At 38.1% G+C, this 26,945-nt stretch overlaps 1 protein-coding gene across 9 annotated transcripts in view; it reads left to right on the forward strand.

Annotated features, from left to right (window-relative positions):
• NUBPL (NUBP iron-sulfur cluster assembly factor, mitochondrial) overlaps nucleotides 1-26,945 on the forward strand; it is a 351,028-nt gene that overhangs the window by 141,169 nt on the left and 182,914 nt on the right. For 6 of the 9 annotated variants that reach the window (XM_081229690.1, XM_081229691.1, XM_081229693.1 and 3 more), the window contains exons 4-5: nucleotides 9,363-9,404; nucleotides 12,450-12,540. In XM_081229690.1, coding sequence (XP_081085816.1) covers nucleotides 9,363-9,404; nucleotides 12,450-12,540 — 133 coding nt within the window. The remainder of the gene's footprint in view (nucleotides 1-9,362; nucleotides 9,405-12,449; nucleotides 12,541-26,945) is intronic. The other 3 variants (XM_081229694.1, XM_081229688.1, XM_081229689.1) reach the window with 1 other exon arrangement.

Raw genomic sequence — 26,945 nt, forward strand, 5'->3', positions numbered from 1 at the left:
AGACATGTGTGTCTACTTCTCTCGTATCTTTTATAAGAATAATTCAGTGTACTGAGTAAGAAACTTAATGTCAAATATTAAAGTGAAAGATAAGGCCGTGTTTTTTTTTTTTTATTAATTGTGTAACAGAGGGTTGGGAGTGTGTAACTAGACGCTAAAGCCCATCTTGTATTCGGAATTTTTCCTTACTTACCCTTCCTCCTCCTCCATAAGCACACAGACACACGCACCGCACTTACCAAGCACGATAAAATAACAGTACGGTCTTATAAGGTAATTTTCAGAAGGTAGAAGCCCCAAACTGCTTTTCCCCTCTATTTTCTGTATGGTTTTAGGTAGAAAGCATTATGCACAATATGCTTTGAAATTTCCCATTAGAAGCAGTAGCAATTTTGTTTTGAATAGCTCTTAAGAAGCTGTTGGCTGTGTGTTTCCTTCTCAGCACTCTTTGGCCTACCTTTGAAATTGCTTTTGGTAAAGTGCAGCTTGCTGCCAGTAATTCATTCTCTCACTTTGGGATGGAATGGAAGTTGCTGAATTTGTTGTGAGTTAGAAAGAGAACAGTTACCCAAATTTTACATTTAGTATATTCTTCCTTAGTTTCATTTAGTTTGTAACATATTGGTAGCAAAACTGGTACACATCCTTTGAATTTCATGACCTGATTCTGTACAATAAGAAGTTATCCAGATCTTTCTTACAGAACAGTCTGTCTTTTTTTCTTAATTATTCTCCCCTTCCTCCCTAACTTGGCTTTCACCAATTCATTTTTCCTTTCTCAATTTTTTTTTCTCAGTAATTTATTTCCCCCATCACATCTCCTTGAGGAATAAGGAGGCCCCTAAATCCTCAGTAGGGCAGTGTTAGAAGAGTAGCTGAGAAGAGAGCAGAGGGCACATGAAGACATGGGTTTTAAAACCAGCTGCTTGGCTCCTGTGATTTTGAGTCTGGAGGGTATATCAGGTGCTCTGTTTACATCTGATTCCTGTGGTTGCTGCATTGCTTTTATTTGCAAGGGCTGCTATCAGAATTGTGAATGCTCTTCCCTGCACTGCAGTTTAGTTAAGGACATTCCGAAGGAATCGATGTTGGTTTTCAGTGCTTTTCCTGCAGTACCTTATCTGATTTGGGAAAGGTTCTTGTTTGGTTAGGTTTCTAGGTCTTAAGGCTTAGATTCTGTCAAAAAAGTGGCTGGTTGATGTTGCAGATAAGATGACTATTATTTTTAGGGGTTAGTATCTAGAAGTATCTTTTTCTGCATTTGTATTACCATGGTGATAGAAGGCTTCCTAATTTTTCTCTGATTTTGAAGACTACTTACTAAGAGCATCGATACTTTTTTTCCCCTTTAATTAAAAGGCCAAGGATTCAAGATTTTTCTTTCCTTAATCTTAGTTGTTTTACTCCTCATTTACTTTCTCTGTTACTTACTAGATGAAAATGTGGGACTTAAGGGAATTGCTTCTTGTTAAAGAAGATGTTGCTTGTCTGCTCTGGAAAGGAAAACACACACACACACACACACACACACACACACACACACTCTCTCTCTCTCTCTCTCTCTCTCTCTCTCTCTCCCATGCAGCCACTTTATGTTTAAAACCCTGGATTGAACCTAAACTTGGTAGTGAGTGGGTTTAAAACCTGCCCTCTTTTTAATGAGCCCTTTCATACCGGATTGTGTCTTTAGTTTTCAAAGATTTAGGTAGTGTACTTTTTTTTTAAGGTAATATACTCTTATCATATATTTTTTTTTACAGCAGCCCACTATAGCCAGTCTTTGCACTAGATTTTATTCCATGAAGTTCCATTTTTCTGGAGTTGAGATCAATAGGAAAATGAAGATGACACTGGATTTTCTTGGGGGAAAAGTGGTGGTTAGGAATAGACCACAAGGAAATTTATGACCCTTTCTTTAACACCAGAATATTTTAATCTTTACCTACATTAGTTAATTTTGAATCCTATAACTTAAAACGTTAGTATAGAGGTATTAGGAGAGGGAATTTCATGAACTCATAGAATGTTAGAGCTTAAGAGGGGCCGTAGGGATCATATAGTAATCAACCCTGATACTCTACAGAGGAACAAATGGAGGTTTGTTCATTCATTCATTAGTTCATCTATTCATCCATCCATTCATTAAATGGATATTTATCTTATGATTACTGTTTAAGGTGCTTGGAGATATCCTTACCCTTATGGAGTTTACAATAAATAAATATTAGACATCATAAGTAAGTTAAATAGTATGTTAGAAAGTGATAAAAGTAGTCTGAAATAAGGGGGAGGGAAAATGCTTGTGTGTGAGGGGCGGTTCGCACTTTAACATAGGGTAAGCTCCACTGAAAATATGACATTTGAGCAGAAACGTGAACAAGGTGAGAGTGTAGTCTGTGTGACTATCTGTGGGAAGATTGTGTCAGGCAAAAGGAACAGCCAGTTCAAAGGCTACTAAGTGGGAGCATGTCTAGCTTATTATTCAAGGAATAGTGAAAAGCCCACTGTGGCCCCTGGAGTAAGAAGTGGACTGGAGTAATAACAGGTGAGGAAAGTTAACAGGGCTGGGAGGCAGGGGTATGGGGAGCTGGATAGATTATGTGGGGTCTGGTGAATTGTCGTAAGGACTTTGGCTTTTCATGAGTGAAATGCAGGAGGGGGTGTCAGTGAAGGGTTTTGAGCAGACATGATCTGACTTATGTTTCAACTCTGAATCATTCTTACTGCACTGTTGAGAAGAGATGCCAGGGTAGGGTTGCTAGATTTAGCAAATAAAAATATAGGACACCCACTCAATTAAATTTGAATTTTAGATAAACAACGAATAATTTTTTATATGCATATGTCCCATGCAATATGTGACTGGCTATTTACCCATGTGGCAGAATGTGAACTACTTTTTTATAGTTAAAAAAAAAACCCTCTTCATTGTTACTGTTGATTACTGTAGATCACTGTTACTCTGATCCTGCTGGCCCCAAGACGTGGGGCCTTATAGCAAATTTTCATCTTTGCCTTTCCATACTATCTATATTACTGTTTTTCACCTTGCGGTCATCTTATACCCTAGAGTGTTACAATGCAGTTTGTTGGACCCCAGCCCAGACGTACTGAATCAGAATTTCTTGAGATAGAACGGAGTCTCTCTCCACGACTGCCTATTGTTCTAGATTCTAGGTACAGCAGTGAATAAAACACACAAAATTCCTTACCCTAGTGAAATTAACATTCTAGTGGGGAGGCACAATAAACAAGATAAATAAGTAAATATATAGTATGTTAAATATTGATATAGGTGCTAAGAAGAAAGGAAAAGCAGGAATGGGAGTAGGAAATATGCAGTGTTATGATGAGGGAGTTGCAGTTTTAGAGAGAGTGACCAGTGAAGGCCTCACTACATGGTGATGTTTGAATCAAGACTTGAAAGAAGTGATGGAGAGAACCAGGTGGATACCTGGGGGGATGGATTCTTGGCTGAAGGAACAGCATCTACAAAAGTCCTAAACCAGGTGCATACCTGGTGTGTTAAATACACTGCAGGGAGCAATGTGTCTGGAGTGGAGTGAAAAGGGGAAAAAGAGTAGGGGATGAGATGAGAGAGACAAAGGGGAATGGTTAGTGATTGTTAGCCGTTAGGCTTTATGGTATGTTGGAAAGAGATTTGGAAGCTAGCTCCAGCTATGACATTTATCTCTGGGCCTGTTTCTTCTTCACTAAAAAGCGGTCAGAAGACTACGATGATCTCTTAGGTGTTTTTTTGTTTGTTTTTGTTGCTCTAAAATAGTCTTTAATTTGATACTCTTCCATTTCTACCTTTCCAGCTTGTTTACAAACAGTTTATCATTTGGGATTCTTCTGTACTTTTCACGAGCTCATCTCTGTTTGTCCTCTGTCCAGCCACGTGAACTTTTTCCTTTATGTTGCCCTTGTTCCTCTTCTTTCTTAACTGAAATTGAAGATTCAGACAGTCCTTTGATAGGTAGTAGGAAATTGTTCTCATAACTGTCCAACCATTACCTCTTCTGACATTCAGATTCTTATTTAATGTTAGGTAATAGAATTAAGAAACATATTTTTCTCTACTGAGAGATGAAAATTCTTGTGAATGGCAGCTTGATTTAAAGCTAGGTAGAGAGAGAAGAAAGTAGAGGCTTGATTCAACTTTAAATTGAATAAATCCTAGTTGCCAGTCCAAGATTAAGTGTAATGTAATGTGTAGAGACTCATGTGATTCTTAACTGGATACCTCTGTGGAAAGGACACATTTGAGTAGGTCTTAATCTTAAATGAATGTTTACTTACAAACGTTGGGGTGGGCCACTCGAAGACGTTGTTTTGATGGGTTCTATTAGCACATGACATGGATAAAAAGAACATCATGAAGCTTTACAATCTTCTTTAGTGTAAATTCTGTTGGAAGAACAAAGCAGTATCAAAACTCTTGTCAGTGCCTTTGAAATCCAGCACACAAAAAATAGGATTTGTAGGCTCTCAAATTGCAGCTTTCATGCAGTGGTAATGAAACAGTATAATCACTCTGAATAATTCTGCCACCTTTTTACAGGTCTCACAGGGTATTATGAATTATAAAGAAACAAATCCCCAAACCTAGTATGTTGGGGTTTGATCTGTCTTCTTTTTGTCATCTGTTAGACTTTGAGTACTGCAGGAGAGTCAGAAAAAAGGGTACCAACATATTAGGTTAAGTTTATGGTGACATTAAAGATGGCAATCCTACTTTACAACAGTACATGTATAGTTATATTTGCTAATAATCATTTTCTTTTTCTGTTGTGTATTTGGTGAGGCTTTTGTGGTGATTATTCTTTGGGGCCTGGCTGAAATTAATGATAAAGAAAACCCTGATTGGAGTTTTCTTGACTAAATATAATTATTTTAGGTGGAATAAGTTGGAAAGGATTCACAAAACTTAGTTAGTTGGACACCCAGCTGCATATGTTTATTTATAGCCTCTACGTTTCTCATTTATTTTCCTACAATATAAAACTGTTTGAAAGTTTAATTTGAAAAACTGTTTATACACTTAAAATAGGAGCCTATTTAAAAACAATGGAGTAAATTATGAAAAACAAATGAGGTTTATTTGGCATCTTTTGAACGTTACTGAATTCTAGACTTGAAAATATGTGTAGGCTGCTTTTTGTACTTGTAATTTTATCAGTCAGTAGCTGTGCCAAAATCAAAGTACAGTATGCTTAATTAATACAGGGTTTGGTGTTTCTACTTAATGGACACTGATTTTATTCACAATATATAAAATTAAAGTAAGACATGCTAACTTAGTTCCAGTGAAACAGCCTGAAAAATGTGCCCTTTATTATTTTTGAAAACTAGCCAATTAAGGATGAGGAAGTAGATCTTTACTGAGGTAGCTCCTCTGACACTAAAAGAGATGATTGTGTCCTGTCTGACTTTGGCTTTACAAAAATTACATTGTTGGGTGATTGAATAACTTTGTCATGGAAAAGCTTATTTTCTAAATCAGCGTTGGCAAACTATGACCTATGGACTAAATCCTGCCTGTATTTGTAAATAAAGTTTTATTGGAACATAGCCATGCTCATTCATTTACATGTTGTCTATGGCTGCTTTGGTGCTACAATGGCAGTGTTGAATAGTTGCAGATCAAATGATCCACAAGGCTTAAAATATTTCCTTTTTCTTTTTTTGACATCTTTATTGGAGTATAAGTGCTTTACATTGTTGTGTTAGTTGCTGCTGTATAACAAAGTGAATCAGCTATATGTATACATGTATCCCCATACCCCTCCCTCTTGCATCTTCCTCCCTCCCTCCCTATCTCACCCCTCTAGGTGCTCACAGAGCACCGAGCTGATCTCCCTGTGCTGTGCGGCTGCTTCCCACTAGCTATCTATTTTACATTTAGTAGTGTGTATATGTCAGTGTCACTCTCTCACTCTGTCCTAGCTTACCCTTCCCACTCCGCGCGTCCTCAAGTCTGTCTCTACGTCTGTGTCTTTATTCCTGTCCTGCCCCCAGGTTCATCAGAACCACTTTTTTTTTTTATTAGATTCCATATATATGTGTTACCATACAGTATTTGTTTTTCTCTTTCTGGCTTACTTCACTCTGTATGACAGACTCTAGGTCCATCCAACTCACTACAAAAAACTCAATTTTGTTTCTTTTTATGGCTGAGTAATATTCCATTGTATATATGTGCCACATCTTCTTTATCCAGTCATCTGTCAATGGACAGTTAGGTTGCTTCCATGACCTGGCTATTGTAAATAGTGCTGCAGTGAACACTGGGGTGCATGTGCCTTTTGAATTATGGTTTTCTCTGGGTATATGCCCAGGAGTGGGATTGCTGGCTCATATGGTAATTCTATTTTTAGTTTTTTAAGGAACCTCCATACTGTTCTCCATAGTAGCCATTCCCACCAACAGTGCAAGAGGGTTCCCTTTTCTCCACACCCTCTCTAGCATTTGTTGTTTGTAGATTTTCTGATATGCCCATTCTAAGTGGTGTGAGGTGATACCTCACTGTAGTTCTGATTTGCATTTCTCTTATAATTAGTGATGTTGAGCAGCTTTTCATGTGCTTCTTGGCCATCTGTATGTCTTCTTTGGAGAAATGTCTATTTAGGTCTTCTGCCCATTTTTGGATTGGGTTGTTTGTTTTTTTGATATTCAGCACATGAGCTGCTTGTATATTTTGGAGATTAATCCTTTGTCAGTTGCTTCGTTTGGAAATATTTTCTCCCATTCTGAGGGTTGTCTTTTTGTCTTGTTTTCCAAGATTTTGGATCATCTTTACTATCATTACTCTGAATTCTTTTTCAGGTAGACTGCCTATTTCCTCTTCATTTGTTTGGTCTGGTGGGTTTTTACCTTGCTTCTTCAGCTGCTGCGTATTTCTCTGTCTTCTTATTTTGCTTAACTTACTGTGTTTGGGGTCTCCTTTTAGCAGGCTGCAGGTTCGTAGTTCCCGTTGTTTTTGGTGTGTGCCCCCAGTGGGTAAGGTTGGTTCAGTGGGTTGTGTAGGCTTTCTGGTAGAGGGGACTGGCTCCTGTGTTCTGGTGGATGAGGCTGGATCTTGTCTTTCTGGTGGGCAGGACCACATCTGGTGGTGTGTTTTGGGGTGTCTGTGACCTTATTATGATTTTAGGCAGCCTCTCTGCTAATGGGTGGGGTTGTGTTCCTATCTTGCTAGTTGTTTGGCATGGGGTGTCCAGCACTGGAGCTTGCTGGTCATTGAGTGGAGCTGGGTCTTAGTGTTGAGATGGAGATTTCTGGGAGAGCTCTCACCGATTAATAATTACATGGGGCCAGGAGGTCTCTGGTGGTCCAGTGTCCTGAACTCGGCTCTCTCACCTCCAAGGCTCAGGCCTGACACCTGGCCAGAGCACGAAGACCCTGTCAGCCACAGAGCTCAGAAGAAAAGGGAGAAATAAAAGAAAGAAAGAAAAAAAAAGTAAAATAAAATGAAGTTATTAAAATAAAAAAATAAAAAATATTATTAAAGTAAAACAATTTTTAAAAGTAGTTTAAAAAATAAAAGAGCAACCAAACCAATAAACAAATCCACCAGTGATAACAAGTGCTAAAAACTAAACTAGGATAACCACATAAATCAGAAACCAGTCGATCGCATACAGCAAACCCCAAGTCTACAGTCGCCCCCAAGGTCCACTGCCTCAATTTTGGGATGATTTGTTGCCTATTCAGGTATTCCACAGATGCAGGGTACATCAAGTTGATTGTGGAGATTTACTCCATTGCTTCTGAGGCTGCTGGGAGAGATTTCCCTTTCTGTTCTTTGTTCGCACAGCTCCCGGGGTTCAGCTTTGGATTTAGACCCGCCTCTGCATGTAGGTCACCTGAGGGACATCTGTTCCTGCCCAGATAGGACCAGGTTAAAGTAGCAGCTGATTAGAGGGCTCTGGCTCACTCAGGTTGGGGGGAGGAAGGGGTACAGAATGCGGGGCGAGCCTGCAGCGGCGGCAGAGGCTGGCATGACGTTGCACTAGCCTGAGGCGTGCCGTGTATTCTCCCGGGGAACTTGTCCCTGGATCACGGGACCCTGGCAGTGGTGGGTTGCATGGGCTCCTGGGAGGGGAGGTGTGGATAGTGACCTGTGGTTGCACACAGGCTTCTTGGTGGTGGCAGCAGCTGCCTTAGCGTCTCATGCCCATCTCTGGGGCCCGCGCTGATAGCCGCGGCTCGCGACTGTCTCTGGAGCTCTGATTCCCCTCTCCTCGGCACCCCGAAACAATGGTCTCTTGCCTCTCCGGCAGCTCCAGACTTTTCCCCGGACTCCCTCCCGGCTAGCTGTGGCTCACTAGCCCCCTTCAGGCTGTGTTCACACAGCCAACTCCAGTCCTCTCCCTGCGATCCGACCTCCAAAGCTGGAGCCTCAGCTCCCAGCCCCCGCCTGCCCTGGCGGGTGAGCACACAAGCCTCTCGGGCTGGTGAGTGCTGGTCAGCACCGATCCTCTGTGTGGGAATCTCTCTGCTTTGCCCTCCGCACCCCTGTTGCTGTGCTCTCCTCCCCGACCCTGAAGCCCCCCCCACTCCGCCATCCGCGGTCTCCGCCCGTTCCTAGCTCCCTCCCACTGGTGCAGGTCCCATCCCTATTCTTTTGTCTGTTTTTTCTTTTTATTTTTGCTCTACCCAGGTACGTGGGGAGTTTCTTGCCTTTTGGGAGGTCTGAGGTCTTCTGCCAGCATTCAGTAGGTGTTCTGAAGGAGTTGTTCCACATGTAGATGTATTTCTGATGTAGTTTTGAGGAGGAAGGTGATCTCCACGTCTTACTCTTCCGCCATCTTGAAGGTCCTCTCAAAATATTTCCTATTATTTGGCCCTTTAGGGAGAATCATGCTGACTTTTGCTTTTTATCTAAGTTTTTTGTAGACAGATCATGTTCAAGTTATGGTGGAGGTTTATGTGGTTGGTATTTTTGTGTTTAATTTTCCATTCTGCTTCATTCTAAGAAAGAATACTTAAAATCATTTTGAGTGTTAGTTTCCAGGTTTCTCATCAAAAGTAGGTATAATACCACCTTACAGGGTTGCCATGAGGAGTCAATGAGAAATGTAAATAAAATCCTTACCAGAGTGCCTGGCACCCCAGAGGAATTCAAGTGGTGGGGAGATATAATCAGGGAAAGTCTAGGTGTTTATTTAGGTGATTTAGGATGGCATGTTTTTAGAGATTCTGATTTGTCCACAGAGCTGGTTGTGGAAGCCTAGTTTATCCAGGTTCTTAATATAACATTGCTGATTAACTTCCCTCCATCCTTTTCCTCCTCCCTCCTTTCCTGTGTCCCTCTTTCCCTTTCTCTTTCCTCTCCTCCTGCTGACCTTTGTATGTTGCAGGAAAAATGGGGTGTGAGAGCCTGGTCATGTCCCAGCTCTTGGGTGAGTATCTGGGATGGGCCACCAAGTAAGAGTCCTTGACTTTGTGCAGGAAAAAGTTCAAGAGCAAACGAGCCATAATAAAATGAAAGCAGGTTTATTTAGAGAGAGACACACTCCATCTTAGAAGGTGAGAGGTGGCCCCAGGACATGGAGTCCTCTTGAAAAGTGAGTGGTGCTGGGCTGTGGGGGGTGGTTAGTTTTTATGGGCTGGGTAATTTCGTATGCTAATGAGTGGGAGGAATATTCTAATTTCCAGGAGTTGGGACATCACCTACTTTTTGGCCTTTTACAATTGGCCTGGGAACTCTCATGGCACCTGTGGGTGTGTCATTTAGCATATGCTAATGTATTACAATGAGTGCATAATGAGGCTCAGGATATACTGGAAGTCAAATCTTCTGCTATCTTGGGCCTAGTAGGTTCTAATCAGTTTTGGTCATATCCTTTTCTTCTTAATGGTTGTGTAATTCTTTTAATGGTTGTGCCCTGCCCCCTTTCCTTCCTGTCTCAGTACCTTTCTCTCCCCTGTTTCCTTTTTGGTATATATAAGCATTAGTACTGAATTTAGTTGGTCAGTAGAGTCTTGTAGAGAGTATGCAGAGAACCTAACACACAGAGGATTTTCCATTATTCTTAGTTCCATTCTCCAGGAAATAGAGGAACTCTTATCATCTTGTGATCTGCCTCCCTGCCCTCTTTATTCTTATTTGTTAATGTGTATTAGCAGCTATGTAGGTATATGTAAAATCCATTCCTACCACAGCAAATTTTAGGGCAGATCTTCAGGTTTGTCTTACCCCATGATGCCAAGGACTCACTTTTAGACAAGCACGGTTTTCTTCTAGAAGACAGGACAGATAGATGATAAATTCTCCCTAACATTTTGAAGGAAACTTGAAATCTAGTGATGATAAAATTGACCCTCGCAGTCTTACACTGCAAGCACTCACTTAGTTGTTTTCTTGTTTCATGAAAACATAAATTTAAATTTACTTGACAGGTATTTTTAGAAGATTAATTTGAAAACTGAGACCTAACCCTTTCAAGTTATTCTAAAACAACATTAATATAAATCATAGCAAGGAAAAAGAATCTTAGAATATTTTTTGTTTTTATTGGCATTATTATTTTATGGCTGCATTAATTTTGTAGGTGTCACAAGAAAACATATGGAAAAGAGGTGTTAGTTATAGCATTAGCAGACCCATAGATAATAGTTAACAATTATCCACATTGCTTAAGGTTTTAGGCCCCCTCATTTGAAAATGTTTTTATCTGTAGTGAATTTAATTCTATTTTTAATTCAACTAAATTCTTTTGTTTGTGGTTTAAAAAGGAGTTAAAATCAGTGAGAATTTCTCAATGAATGTTCCTACCTTTTTAAAGCTACTGACTGACCTAAATTTAGTTCCAGTGCTTACATACATCAAAAAGGAAACAGAGGAGAGAAAGGTGTGAAGATCAGTAGGAAGAGAGGAAAGAGAAAGGGAAGGAGGGACACAGGAAAGGAGGGAGGAGGAAAAGGATGGAGGGAAGTTAATCAGCAATGTTATATTAAGAACCTGGATAAACTAGGCTTCCACAGCCAGCTCTGTGGACAAATCAGAATCTCTAAAAACATGCCATCCTAAATCACCCAAATAGACACCTGGACTTTCCCTGATTATTTCTCCCCACCACTTGAATTCCTCCGGGGTGCCAGGCACTCTGGTAAGGATTTTATTTACATTTCTCATTGACTCCTCATGGCAACCCTGTAAGGTGGTATTATACCTACTTTGATGAGAAAGCTGGAAACTAACACTACAAATGATTTTTTTTTAAGTATTAAACCCAAATTTTATATATCACCATTCTATTAAAGGTAATGTGTCCTTCCTCCTTTCTCATTTATTTTACAGTAAGCTGAGATTTCTGGTAGAGGGAGATACTAATCCCAATCCTCTGTGAGTCACACGGGGACATTAAATGATTTTCTTAGAATTGCAGTTTGAGTCACTGTAAAGTTAGGGACATAAATTTGAATGTACCTTGTTTTGTCTATTTTTAGGCACCAGACAGTGAGGTTTAACAGGTAATTTTGTGTCTGGAAATAGGTAGATAACGTGGAAGATGAGAGATTGTTTAGTTTAAAAAAAATTTTTTTGAGAGGTTAAGAGTTTTATCTTGCCAGGATACAGGGAGAGAGTTGTATGTCTTGGGGAAACATAACTCAAAGGCATATAGTTAGTATTAGCATTCTGTTTGCTTGTATATGAGAAAAACCAATAACATTGATTTAATCTGTGAAAGAAGAAAGGGGGGGTGGGGGGAGAAGAAAAAAAGACATATTTGGGAATAGGGAATTTTGTTTGTCTTTCTTTGTTAACCTGCTGATTAACTGTCAGCTAGCAAAGAGACCAGTTGGGATATTCTGCCCTTGGGCAGCTGGGTGGATCATCAAGGAAAACAGTTTTAGTTGTTTATGAATTCTCTGGAAGACTTCCGGTTTTTAACTGTGACTGGCACTTAAGAGGTTGTGTCTGTACTATGTCTGCTGCCATCCTCGTTAGCATTTCCATGCCAGATTTCCATCAGCATTTCTCACTTGCTTTAATTATGGTCTTGTTTCTATGCTTTTTTTCCTTCATTTTGTATTCTTTGGTGTGTTAGATGGTCTTTCCAAAAGTTAATGCTCCTTCTTGCTGGGGTTATGTTTGCTGTTGTAAACCATTATTTTAACATTGTGTGCAAGTAGTTTGTTAGTTTTCAGATCAAAAGGTCTTAGTCTGTTTGTGAGTGTATGGGAGATCTGAACCACAATGTTTAAAGTGGATGCAGTGGATTTCTTTAGTCAGTTATCTAGAAGAGATTAGTAAACCAACAAACAATATTTACCCTGAGCAGTTTATGTTCTTTTACCTTACTGTTGCTTTGAAAGTTTAGGTTATGATTTTGGAATATTTTGCAAATTGTCTTTTCTGTAGTCAGACCTGCTGTTTCTGTGCACTTTATCTTTGATGAAGAGTGGGGAAAAATTTGACAGTAAATTCTATTTTCTTACAGTCAAAGGCTGTTGGTTTGCTAGATGTGGATGTGTATGGCCCTTCTATTCCGAAGATGATGAATCTGAAAGGAGATCCAGAATTATCACAAAGTAAGTGAAGAAGAGAGAAGCAGTATGACAACAGTTACACTTCTGTTTAGTGCCTGCGGAGTGTCAGGCATTGTGTCACGCACCTGTGTACCTTATACACACTATAATATAATAATTCCGAAATCAGATGCGAGGCCAGACTGTCTGGGTTTAAATTCTAACTCTGTCACTGATTAACCATGTCGCTTTGAATGAATTGTTCAACCTCTTCGTGCCTCAACACCCCCATGTGTACATAGCGTTAACAATTGTACTTACCAGACAGAATTGCTGTACATAATAGCTCAATTACAAAGTTGCTGTAAGTGTAGTGCGTTCAAAGCACAGTGCTTTGCACACCATAAGTGGTCAAATTCAGCTCATCATCCTCTCTGTATATAAAAATGTGTGAATGTATGGGGGTATTTGAATAGAAAGTATCTAATATATTTGTGTTAGAAGAGCTGAAAATTATTTTCTCTAATCAGATATTTGTTATATTTGTCTTAAAGTGTTTTTGAAAAAACCATAAGACTTTAGTTTCTCTCCCCAGCCTTCACTGCCATCAATAGGACAGAGTAATTTTTTGAGTAAATCTTTAATATTTATTTAATATTAATATTATTTATATTTAATATTATAGATATTATAAATTATTTTATATTTATTTATATATTTAATATATATTTAAATACTTTATATACATTTAATATTATATATATAATATATATAAATATATAATTTTATATTTTTATATATTATATGTTTTATATATTTATATTTAATATTAATATAAATTAATATTTATGATATTAATATTTAATATTTAATATTGATATACTAAATCTTTAATATTTTGAGTAAATCTTTAATAATACAAGATTATTTAATAATCTTGTTATTATATTTTCTTACAAAGCTATTAAATATAAAGGTTCAAGAACAAGGAAATTCTATGATCAAAAAATGAAAAATTGGAACAACTGGTAGGTCTTCTTGAAAAATAGTTTTCAATGAAATTAGTTTATTAAAATTTATTTCTAATTATAGTAAGAGTATAAAATTGAATAATATCTTTTGTTTCTTATTAGACCTTTTATTGTCCATGAATCTAGGACAAAATGCCTGTATTTAATGCAGGGTATTTATTGGATTTTCTGGGTACATAATAGAAGTTTTTTTTTTTATCATTGCCATTAAAAGTTAGGTAATTAGACATTGTCTGCTATTTAAGGTGCTTTTGTTTGTGCTGTAGTTGTTGAAATCAGTTACAATGTTAAGTTCTGAATAACCATTTATCAGATAATAAGAATTCTCCCTATCACTTTGAAGAAAACTTGAGGCTCTAGTGATGATAAAATTGACCCTAGCAGTCCTACATTACAAGCGCCCACTTAGTTGTTTTCTTGTTTCGTTATAATATAAACTTAAGGAAGCTAAGTTATTCTAGTTTCTTTGTTCTTTGCCCTTTTAGTGGAGTGCATACTTAGTTTGCAAATATGTGCCGTGAGCCAAAATGTCAAACTTACACAAAGAAGGAGTAATGAATTTGTGTACTTTAAATGAAAGACTTGTTATATCTATCTCTTGATTAAAGTAACGTGAAAACTAGTGCATGTAGCACATGAGTGATAGCAAAATGGAGCCCTTGGTTTCAGTTTTTTCTTAAGTAGTCTGTTCAGTCTATGCCAATGTAAATACTTGAAGTGAACTTTGATGTCTTTCTTCTTGTTTTACAGAAGCTGTAATCTTAAATTTGATGTTTGCAAATTGGCTGCATTAAATAGGCTTTCTGGTAAAAATGAGCTACTGGAAATCTTGGAAAGCCTGAAAATAATACTTTTTTGTGTGTTGACAAGCTGATCTTAAGTCCCCCAAGAAATAAACTGAACGATTAAGGCATTCACTTAAAAGAATGTGGATTCTTGAAAGCCCATCTTATAAATTGGTTTTTGAATCTTAGATAAACCTGCCACCATTATACTAATTGGCATCATTTTGACATTTTTACATTTTTGTCGAGTTAATTTATCCTGTATTACTCTCTATTATAGAAAACACAATGCACCATGGAATTATCTAATTAACAATAAGAAAAAAGATTTGTTTTCAGCAGTTCAGATTTTGCAGAGATAGAATGGTGAGCAGAATCTTAACTTTATAAATGTTCCTCTGTTCCTGGACTTAGCTAGACAACCATAGGGGCAGTGGGACTTCAGGATTGTCTTTTTCTCTTCATTATTTAAGCAGACATATGGTAATGTAGTTTTGGTCAACTTGTTAATTTTAAAACTCCATGTTAAGGTTGACAGATTCATTCTTATATATTTTTTTCTTTTTGAGGAGACTGTAGAGAAACCACATTTCTTGTACTTATGATATTTTAGCCTGATTACCAAGGGAAATTTTACATATGATTCTAGAGAAGTGAATTCAGTAATTGAAGAAAAATTTAAGTTTATAATAGTTTTGGATTTCTTAGGTTGGGAATACTTCTATCAGCTTAAAATGACAATGGTGATTTGTCTATGTTAGTATGCAAAATTATGGTAATGAAAAGTCTAGCCAGTTTGTAGAAAGAGTATTGTACAAAAACCTCAACAGGTTGACATTATAGTGGCTGCAAGTGAACTGTTGCTTTGGGAACCTAATGGAATTTAGAATAAAATCCATGTGTAGTTTGAGAAATTATCATCTAAGTGTGGATTAACTTTTTTTTCTTTTAAAGAACAAGTACCAGTCATTTTTCTCTTTTTTAGCTTTCTAAACAACATAATATGCAGATTTCATATTACAGTATAGCCAAAGTACAGTCCTAGAAATTATTGACTAGAAAGGTTTTAAACTGAAATTGCGAGTGAATATTAAATGGTGGTTGCACACAGAAATGTATTGTTAATTCATTAATGTAATATTCTTTTTTGTTGAGGATTTTTCACTAAGTTTTCTCAACTGACTTTTACTGGTAGGAATCTGCTTTCTTTCACAGTTTTGTGATGATAAATCACCTTCAGAATTCTTGTGAATATTTTACTACTTAGTTTTACTAAAGAATGTCTTTTAGTGTACTTAGCTAATAAAGTAGGAAAATGTTAAGGCCTGTGGAGAGAGGTTACTAAAATTGAAATGTCAAGTAATTTTTTTGAGGATGACACAGTGATTATTAATGATTAACTATGAGACTTCTTTTTGAGTAGGATTCACTTTTCTTTTGTTGTGGGCTAGAAATTTTGCACTCATGTCACAGTATTCTGCTCTCTCTGTCCTAAGGTATTAAGCATTTTCCAAGTTTAGGAATGAATGTGTGTATGGGCTTATGAGACAGAGAAAATGTGGAAAATCAGCTTGGGCAAATGACCTTTAATAATAGTACTCATCTCCAGTAAGAACTACCAGGAAGTGACTAAGATTTCTTTAAGATAATTTAAGTGCATAAAGAATGAGAGTGAATTCTACTCATTCCTGAAATTACCTTGTTTCCTTCCAAGGCAGAGAGTTAGGGGTGTTACTGAAGTTATTGACATGGATGATTAAATTCTGATCCAGTGGTTGGAGCTCCCAAAGCTTCTCATTTATAATTTGCTTCTTCTGGTCATTGTCTTGTGGACCCTTGGGTTTCATCTGATGCTAGAGTTCCTCTGATTATCTTTGGGAAAGATTCTGGGATGTATTCCATAATCACAAGGTTATAGAAATGACTTTTTTCTTGCTGGCTTCCTGGATTTTGTTTAGAACCTCTTTTATACCTAGAATATTAGGGCAAAGTGTAAATCAGGGTTGAAGGATCCTTAAAAAGTTCTTTTGGTTTGCTCTGGCTTTAGGCACTTTTATCTTTAAAATATCTCAGAGATGAGATCTATGTTCTTTGAAGAATCCTATCATCCTACTTTATCAAGACAAAAGTCCATCCTTTGCTTGGCTTATTGTTTCTTGCACAGGTCACTGAATAGGCTGAACTAAATACCTTTTTAGTGTGGTAAAACCCTTTTCCTCTTTTCTTTGACAGTCCTGAGCTGAAGAATAGGCAGCCTCTTTTTGGAGTTCTACTTGCTCTGCTGCAAACCGTCTTAGCCAGGGGCTGCAGCAGATGAAGTCATTGAAGAATGCTTTATTTATCTACAGAACAACTAAGTGTATTTTAGTAGCTATTGCCTGTTAATTTTTGTTTTCTTTCACAGGATGGCAGGAAGTGGTGTTCCCAGGATGTATCTGTGTATATATCAAATAGTCCTTACATATTTGAGTTTCTGATTAGCACCTGCCCCAGGACAAGATTGGTGTCCTTTTATGCCTCCTTCACTTTTTGAGTTATATCAGAGGGCTGCCCTTAAGATGTGTAGATTAATAGGAGGGTACATTTGTAATGTGGCTATATCTTTTAAGGCTATTTATACTTCATATTATCTTTTCCAGTCTAGTCCCAGACTGGAAAAAATGTTTGTTTGTTTGTTTTTCTTATTTCCTAATCTTTTGATCATTTTTAATGTTTCTCAACATTATCAGCACATTTTCAATATCTTCTCTCAAATGAGAAAAATTAAAAGAAGCTCACTACTGTTAGGTATTGTGAGGGGAGATAGCTTGCAATTTTATTTATAATACTCTATTTTTACTTATGTAGTCTCTGAAATTTTTGCATTTTAAAATAGAACCCATTATTGCTGATTCATAGTTACAGGAATATTTTAATAAAACACATGCTGCTTCTCCCTCCCCCCCCCTTTTTTTTCTTTTGGGTTAACAGGAAAGTAAAGCATTTAAAAAGGAAAGTAGTTTGGTGAAAGCAGGATGTAAAATGACTTTTGAAGGTGGAAGATATGGGGAATATTCATCCGTGAATTGGGAACTCCATGGGAAAAGGCAAGAGGTCATTAATAATGAACTTATACTAAGAGGCATGAAAAGTTTTGATGGTCTAGATTTGGTGAGGCTAGCAAGAGAGAAGAGAAATTTGACACGCTGCCAAAAGAAAAAAGCGATGAAATAAGGCATCTTTTTCACTTTCCTTTTGGACTTCCATTTTAGATTTTGTCTATGTGTCATGCATTTATACAGGGTAATGGATTGAAATGACATCTTGTTCATCAAGATTGGATAGATTTTGTACACCCATGTTTATAGCAGCATTATTCACAGTAGCTAAAATGTGGAAGCTACCCACATGTCTATCGGTGGATGAATGGTTAAGCAAAATGTGGTATATACATACAATGTAGTATTATTCAGCCTTAAAAAGGTAATTCTGACATAGGCTGCAACATGGATGAACCATGAGGATGTTATGCTAAGTGAAATAAAGCCAGTCACAAAAGGAGAAGTACTGTATGATTTCCCTTATATGAGGTACTTAGAATAGTCAACTTCATAAAGACAGAAAGTAGAATGGTAGTTGCCAGGAGCTTGGGGGAGGGGGAAATGGGGAGTTATTGTTTGATAGGTATAGAATTTCAGTTTTATAAGATGAAAAGAGTTATGGAGAGGGATGGTGGTGATGGTTGGACAATGTTATATTTAATACCACTGAACTGTACACTTAATAATTAAGATGGTAAATTTTATGTTATGTATGTTTTACCACAATTTTAAAAAATAGGAAAAAAAATGGGAAGATTTGTTCTGGCAGTATGATCAGTACTGGACATAACAATACAGGGTTTCTTCAATAAGTGTCTGTGGTATTGACCCGGTGAATCAATCTGTTCTTTAAAAGAACAATCATTACAGAACTGGGAGAAAATAGAATAGTGATGTTTCATTGGGAGACTTAACAAGCTTAGCTGAAAACCTCTGATTTTCAGTTTGGAAACTTCACTAGCCTATAAGTTGTTAGGAATTGTAGCCCAAAGTTACATTTTCATGTCACGAAAAGTGATAGAGCTTATTACATTCAAAATTCTTAATGTTATTGTTACCTATATTACCATTTGTAACATTACCAATGTTATAAAGCCCTCTGTGATCTGGTTTCTGCCTTCTCACTACTTCTACAGGCTCAATTCCAATAAGTTGCCTTGTTGTTTAGTGAACACCAGTCACAGTGGCCTCTGTTGCTCAAAAATGCCACGCTCTGTGCTGAGGACCCTCGTGTGTTTTATTTTCTCTACCTGAGACACCTTCCATCTCTGCTGTCTTCCACCCCTGCCCCACAACAAGTTTCTACTATCAGGTCTCAGTTTTAATGTTTCTTCTTCCATGACTCCTTCTCTGACTCACCACTCTCCTTATTGCAATTGCAAGGGTAGTTTTTGAATAATCTGTCCTAATTTTTTAAATTTTATTTATTTATTTATTTTTAGAATTTATTTATTTATTTATTTAGGGCTGGGTCGGGTCTTCGTTGCTGTGCGCGGGCTTTCTCTAGCTGCCGCGAGCAGGGGCTACTCTTCATTGCTGTGCGCGGGCTTCTCATTGCGGTGGCTTCTCTTATTGTGGAGCACGGGCTCTCAGTGCGCGGGCTTCAGTACTTGTGGCACGTGAGCTCAGTAGTTGTGGCTCGCAGACTCTAGAGCGCAGGCTCAGTAGTTGTGGTGCACGGGCTTCATTGCTCGGTGGTATGTGGGATCTTCCCAGACCAGGGTTCGAACCTGTGTCCCCTGCATTGGCAGGTGGATTCTTAACCACTGCACCACCAGGGAAGTCCCCTGTTTAATTTTTAAAATCTCCTCTACTAGGCAATACAACATGCACAGAGCAGAGGCTTTCTGGCTTGGTTTGTTTTGCTTTTGCTTGGTTATATAGTGGATGCTCAGTAAATCTTAGTTGTTTAGATGAAGAAGTTTTCTGATAAATTTCTTGTACATTAGCTGCATATTTTAGTTTCTGCTTTGGGTATATTAGTAACTTAATTTGCAATCATAATATATATTTTTTAATGAACAATATTGACAGTTTTAAGATATTATCTTAGCAGTTAATCGTTGTGATATACGAGTGGCTGTCTTATACTACTTTTTTCCATTTTTAGGAAAAGAGAAAGAACTTCTATGGTTAAGGCATTTGACTTTTGAGAATTATGTTACATGGAGTGAAATGGTTGTTCACATTGTTTCAGTGTGGTAGGACAGTGCCAGTCTTGCCTCACATTTTAGTTTTGAAATGTTGAGTACAGATCTGCTTACTCATAACGGGTAGAGTCTTGTGGGGCCTGAATTTGGGCCATGATGGAAAGGACAGTGTCCAGAATGCCAGCTCTAAGACTAAGAACAACCTGAAAAAAGAGAAGGAGCTAGCGTACACCATCATGATGGTGTCTCAGCGTACACCATCATTCTTTTCCTCAGACCATCCACATTGCCAGGCTAAAATAGTACATGGACAAAGATTATTATTTGAGTGTGTTAATGTAAAGATCTTATTTGAGACTGTTTATTCTGGAGATTGGTATTTGTAATAGGTGTGGAGAAATGGTGAGTGAGGAAGCAGTGATGGTAGGTTTTGATTTTATTCTGCTGTCTCTGAGGTCTTTCAATTAAGGAAAAGAAAGCAGAAATAGCAGCTTGCGGTTTAATGGGCTTTGGGATCTCCCTTGCAGTGTACAAACCACAAACTTTTCTTGAAGTGGTGGAATGTCTTAAACTGGGTTCCCCAGAAAGCAGAGCCCTGTAGAGTAATAATTTATTAGGGAGTACCAAACTGGACTGAGGAAGGAGAAAGGGAGGGAGAGCCAATATGAAAATGCGCTATCTAGCTGGCTGTCGCTAACCGTGACAGCTTGCTTGATTGCATGGGATTGTGTAGACTCCATCTCAAGACAGTCTATCTGGGAGAAAAGGGGAACAATTTATCTAATGGTATCCATCTTCCAGTGACCAAAGGCTCACCTCAGGAGGTATTAATTCACCTGCATTTCTGAGCTCTGTATGAGTAAGTCCTGGCAGAGACTTATGGTGTCTGGCGATGTCTCGTCCTTCAACACAAAAGTTTTGGGGTGGCAGGTGAGAGGCACACAGTATATAGGCCTGAAGCAAGGTAGTGTCAGATAGTTCCTCTGTGACACTGGTCAGAGTCCAAGCAGAGCTGGTTGCCATAGTGCTGGCTGGAATGAGAGATGAGTGAGGCTAAGAGGGCCTGGGGTGATGCATACGGGGCTTCTGAAAAATGGGGATGGAGGCAGGAAGCTGAGTATCAAAGTCTAGATCTTTATGCTTGGGGTTTATGGGGGACACGTAATGCTGGTTTGTTTTAAGCATAGCAGTATTACGGGGATTGGTATTCTATTAGAAGGGCTAATAGGGCTAAGTTTTAACTCTTGGTTATAAGATAAAGATAGATCCAGCTGTAAGCCACTTTATTATTTCAAACAAACAATTGCACAATTTGATACTGTGTGTTGTACACTTGATCCAGAAGCCTCACGTAAGCAAGAATGTTCTTATTGTCAGATTGGACAAGAACAGAAACTAAAAATTGAGATACCAGTCTTAGTCATCAGGAGGATGTGAGTTCAGATGGCTCCGTTTGAATATTTTAGTGGACACCATAGTCATTAGAGGAACTGTTCGTTTTTTTTCTTATTACAGATCCTGTGGCTGAAAATCATACACACGCACATACCTATATACACATATATATTTAAGTAAAGCACCCTTAAAATTTTTGTTACTTGTAGTTTAACTAGCACTGGCTTAAAATAAAAATGTTTGCTCTTAAACTATGCTTATTTTAGACCTACTTTTAAAATTTGCAATTGTATCAAAAGTGAAATGTTGAAGGAGACATTATTTCTGTTCATTTAGCAAACATTTATTGGGTATCTTCTATGTAGTTAGTAGACATGAGAAATACTTGGTTCTTTGGCTGTCAGCTCAGATAAGATTTGATCCTTGCTCTCAGGAGCTTAGAGTAAGACATTAGCTACTGATCGTAAGCATCACAAGCATAAGTAAATGCTGTTATAGAAGTATAAGCCCTTTTCTGTGAACCCAGAGATGGTGACTCTAAAGTGGGAATTTAGGGAAAACTTCCTGTAGGAGGTGATTTTTGAGCTAACTTTTGAAAAATGGATGAACCAGGAGTTTGTTGTAAGAAGGGGTTGAGGATTGAAGGTGAGAAGGACAGTCCAGGCAGAGGGACTGTCATGTGTTAACAGAATGCAAGTTGTTTGGCATGGCAGTAGTGAAGAGTGTCTGTGGGTGAGTTGCAAGAATAAGCCAGAAAGGTAGGTCAGGGTACTATCATAAATTCCTTCTTGTGCTTGTTTGAGGAGCTGAAGTGTAATTCTAAGGCTATGAGAAGCTATCATGAATTTTAGGGGAGTGACACGGTCAGTTTTGAATTCTAGGATGATCACTTTGGCAGGATTGTGGAGGAACAGTAATAGGACTAGATGAGAGGGAGAGCCAATTAAGATGCTATTACACTGATCCAGGTGAGATGTAATGAGTCCTGATTTAAGTCTGTGTTAGTAGAAATGGAGAGGGAGGGACCCAACTGAGGTATTCAAGAGGTTGAATGAATAGGGTTTGGTAATTCATTGAATATGAGTGAGAAAAAGGTCTTTAGGATGGCTTCTGGATTTCTGGGTTGAGTGACTGGATAGATAGTTGTGTCACTCATCAAGATGGAGCAGATAGGAAAAAAGGAATAAATTTAAGGAAAACAGTGATGAGTTAAGGTTTATGTTGAATTTGATGTCCAAAGAGAGTTAGCCATCAGGTGATTGGAATGTGTTGAGAGTTAAGGAGAGACGTTTGGGCTAGAGATACAGATCTGGGAGTTGGTGGTATATATGTAGGTGATAGTTGAAGTTGTTAGTGTAGATCAGTGATTCTCAACCAGGAGTGATTTTGCCTCTCCACCGCCCCCACCCCCCAGAGGCATTTGTCAATGACTAGAGACATTTTTGATTGTCACAACTGGGGGATCTAGTAGGTAGACACCAGAGATACTGCTAAATATCCTGTAATGTACAAGACGTCCCCTCACAACAAATTATTATCTGGTCCAAAATGTCAGTTCTGCTGGAGTTGAGAAATCCTGATTTACATAAGGTAACGCAAAAGAGTTTTAGAGAGAGTCAAGTACGGTATAGGACTGAGGATAGAATTTGGGGGAGATAACCTAAGGTGATCAGAGAAAAACTGAGAAGAAGTGGCCACAGAAGTGGGAAGAAGACAAGGAAAAAACTGCACCCTGGAAGCCAAGGGGGAGTTTTAGGGTGAAGCGGTCAACATTTTCAGAGAGGCTAAATAAGATAAGAATTAAAAATTATGTTTTAAATTTGACAGCATGTCCAAGTTTTCAATTTACTAAACTACTATTTTGAAGATGTCCGTGTACAACTTGTGTTGTGCTTCTTGAAGAAGTATATTTTATAAAGTATTTATATTTGGCCTTTGGGAAATCAATCATTTGGGAATCATTTATTGAGTATGTCTATAATGGTACTGTGCTATGCTCCAGGTAAAAAAGACGAGTAAGATGTAAACTATTCTTGAGGCACTCACAGTGGGAGTGATGGGAAATGTGAGCACACTAAGTACTGTATGAAGCTATGAACAGAGAACCATGCAAACAGAGAGGACCTTCTAATATTTCTGTGATGTAGTCCAGCTAACCCTGGATCCTGATAAGGCTTAAAAGAGCAAAAGACTTGGGCATATTTAAAAAATTAATGAAAAGATTATGTTTATCTTTTTTTTTTTTGCGTTACGTGGGCCTCTCCCTGTTGTGGCCTCTCCCGTTGCGGAGCACAGGCTCCGGACGTGCAGGCTTAGCTGCCATGGCTCACAGGCCTAGCCGCTCCGCGGCATGTGGGATCTTCCTGGACCGGGGCACGAACCTGTGTCCCCTGCATCGGCAGGCGGACTCTCAACCCCTGCGCCACCAGGGAAGCCCCAATCTTTTTTATTTTGGTGTTAAAAAATGGACGTTGAGACTATGGGTGATATCTTCTATCTGTCATAAGCAAAATACGTATGGGATGTTTCATTTATAAATCACAACATAATCTACCACCTTCTACTACCTCTACCCCAAAATAGCCCTTTATGTTTCAAATGTGCCTGAGGCTTGTCTCATTTCTGTAACCTTCCTCCTTCATGTCTACCCACTTCTGTTTCTTTGTAATTCCAGGCAGAGATAGTAAATGGTAGCTGTAACTGAGGGCTGTGGGGACTTGGGGGTTTTCTGGAGAACCTGTAAGTTTATCCTAGAGTTGGCTTTTCCTCTTACCTATTCCTTTCCTCCAAAACAAACCATAGTCATCTCCCTGCCTCTTAACCCTGAGTTTGACCAGAGGTGAAGTGAGACTTTTTCCCAGAAATTTGTGTGTTTTCATGGTTAATATTTAGATTATAAATCTGTTTACTTCTCTTCATATTCTTCTGAGTGTTCCATTATAGTATAATATAGTGCAGTAGTTCCTCAAACTTTTTGGCCGGTGGGGTCTTTTATGCTGTTAAAAATGACAATCCCCCTCAGTTTTTCCTAATGTAGGTTATACTTATTGATGTTTATCAAGTTAGAGTTAAAACTGAGAAATTAAAAAAACCTTGTTCATTAATTCATCAAAAGTAACAACAAACTCATACTTCTTAATATACATTTTAATGAAAAATATCTATTTTCTGAAGTAGAAAGTTAGTGAGAAAAGTGACATTGCTTTATATTTTTGTAAATCATTTATATGTCTTACTTAACAAAAGACTGCTAGATTTTCATATCTAGTTTTTCATTCAGTCTGTTACAATATGTTGTTTTGGGTGAAGTAGATGAGGAAATTCCAGCCTCACACAGACATGTAGTTAGAAAAAGGGAGGATATTTTAGTAGTCATTTCAAATAAGTGTCAATTTTCTTCTTTGATACTACACCAAAATTTGACAAGTAGTAGTTTCTTTTTTAAAAAATTCATTTTATTGATATAGTTGATTTACAATCTTGTGTTAGTTTTTGCTGTACATCAAAGTGATTCAGTTTTATATATATATATATATTCTTTTCCATTATGGTTTGTCACAGGATATTGTATATAGTTCCCTGTGCTCTACAATAGAACCTTGTTCATCCATCCTATATATAATAGTTTGCCTCTGCTAATCCCAAACTCCCATCCCTTCCCTCCCCCACCCACATCCCCCTTGGCAACCACAAGTCTGTTCTCTGTGTCGTCTTTCAAGTAAAAATGGTGTTCCGTGAAAAATACGTCCAGTTAGCTTACAACTCAAACAATTGCATAAGTGCTTTCCCTTGAGAATTGTAATTCAGTGTGCTGCAGAGGTACTTTATTTGTACTTCCCATTTTGTCACACAGAATTTTAAAAACATGTGTACTCAAGGGTCAAGATTTAATAAATTAAATAAATTTCACTACTTCATCCAGGACTGGCATTTATTTTTAGTGTAGTTCATGCTGGGGAAGAATATGATGACTACTAGTACAGTTTGATGCCACTGTCTTGGTTTGTGCTAAGGTTCTGTCAGTTCTACCCATCTTTGCTTTTGGACCATCTGTGTAAAAGTTGACCCAGAGGAAGGCCAAATAACATCTTAGTATTCTTATGAAAATAGTCCTACCCACTTGGATTATCTGAAAGTTTCTTGGGATCTCTAGGGGACCAGAGACTGTACTTGGAGACCTACTGGTTTAATGGAAAGTTCTTCAACCAGAAGTCAGAAGTCTTGGTTTCTAGTTTGGTAAGCTAAGCTTCATGCTTGTTATGGATTTCAAGAAATTATTGACCTCATTTTTTTTTCTTCCTTTTTTAAAGTAATGTGGAAGTGAGTGCTTTACAAATGAGTTAGTTTGTGTCTAAAGTCTGGAAATATTATTTAAATGTGGCACTTTGTAAACAAGTCCTGTAGAGAGTTGAGCTAGGTCTTTTCTCTCTTTGTTTACTATATTGGCATTAAGGTACCTGGAATTGATAACCTATTTTTGAAAAACTTCTAGTTAATTTTTCAAAAATATTAATACTTGAATATGATCATCGTCAACATAGACACTGCAGTCATATTAGAATATAGACTATAAGATACAAAAAATGTGCTCAAGCTGCTTGTAATCTGATTAATAAATGCTCAGAAATAGCAGTATAATGTAGTTTATGCTATCACATAATTGGTTTAAAGAATATAGGAGACCAGAGAGGGCAAGGGGAGGTAGAAAATGGCTTTATGAATTTTACAGAATTAAATTGGACCTTAATGGAAACAGGGAAACCATATGAGCCAAGGTGCACAGAGAACATGTCACACTTCTCAGTGAAGCTTTCCCCTTCTCAAATAGCCGTTCCAAGTTTCCCTCTTGCATTCCCTCTTCCCTTTCTGTGGTTTGGGACATAGTTTTTCTCATACTTCTTAACTTTGGACCACTCTGAGGCCTGTGATTTGTGCTGCTATTAAGACAGTGTGCTGTGGTGGGAAGATCTTGGGCTTTGGAGTCTCACTGACCCAACCCCCAGTTCTGATGGCACCACTTACTGCTGTGTGCGCATGGGCAAGGTCTACAACTTTGAAGGCTGTATGAAAAATAAGTGAGATAATAAATTTAAAGGTTCTCAGTAAATGCTCACCGCCTTTCACCGTTATTGCAAGTAGTCAGTAGCAGCAGAGGATGCTTCAATTAAGATGATAGCATGCTCTGATGAAATTTATCAGTTAGATGGGGATAGCAAAAGAATTATTACAAGGGAGGCAGTAAGATATAGTTGTTACCATAGATTTTAGCGTCTGAGAGACTTGGAGTCAAATCCTGACTGCAAGCTATGTTATTACCTTTGTTTACTTTGAGCAAGTTGACTTAAACTCTCCAAGACTTAGTTTATTTATACAATAAATAGGATTGGCTTTAGGAAGAAAGTCAGCAAGGCCCACCTAAGTATTTGTGTCTTCTTTAATTGAAAATGATTTTGTTCAGCCTCAATTGTCATGAATATCTTGACATACTCTGCCCAGTTCAGGCGGTCCATCCATAGAAAAAAGACTAAAATATTTATTGTCTGGTTCTTTACAGAAAGAGTTTGCCAGTTCCTGTTATATGCAATTAAGTTACTTGGAATCAGTTTGATTCTTTTGAGGGCAGCTTTTGAACTTCGAGTGGGTCCAGAGCAGCCTTTAGTCTAGGGCTAATTTACCCCAGAACTGCTATGATTCCTTTCAGAGGACTCTACCATGTATTAGGAGATCTTTCCTCTCTGGTTGGTGGGGGCATAGAAACTGTTTCCAGCTGTATGTGATCTTCGGGAATTGCAGCTCTCTGCTGATCCTTTCCTCAGTCCCAGGGAATTTCCTCTCACTCACGTGCAGATGAATACTCAGCTAGAGACTCCTCAGGTCCCCTGTGCAGTTCTCTGCAGTTCTCTGTGTTGCTCTCTCCTCTCTGATACACTGCCCCATAAATTCTTGCTGCCTTGGCTTCACCTAACTCTGAATATTTTTTTCTCAGTTCAGCAATGTTACTGGACTTTGTTTGGATTCCCCCTTCCT

Source organism: Mesoplodon bidens, assembly GCF_964165515.1.
Source record: "Mesoplodon bidens genome assembly, chromosome: 3".
Taxonomy (NCBI): Eukaryota; Metazoa; Chordata; class Mammalia; order Artiodactyla; family Ziphiidae; genus Mesoplodon; species Mesoplodon bidens.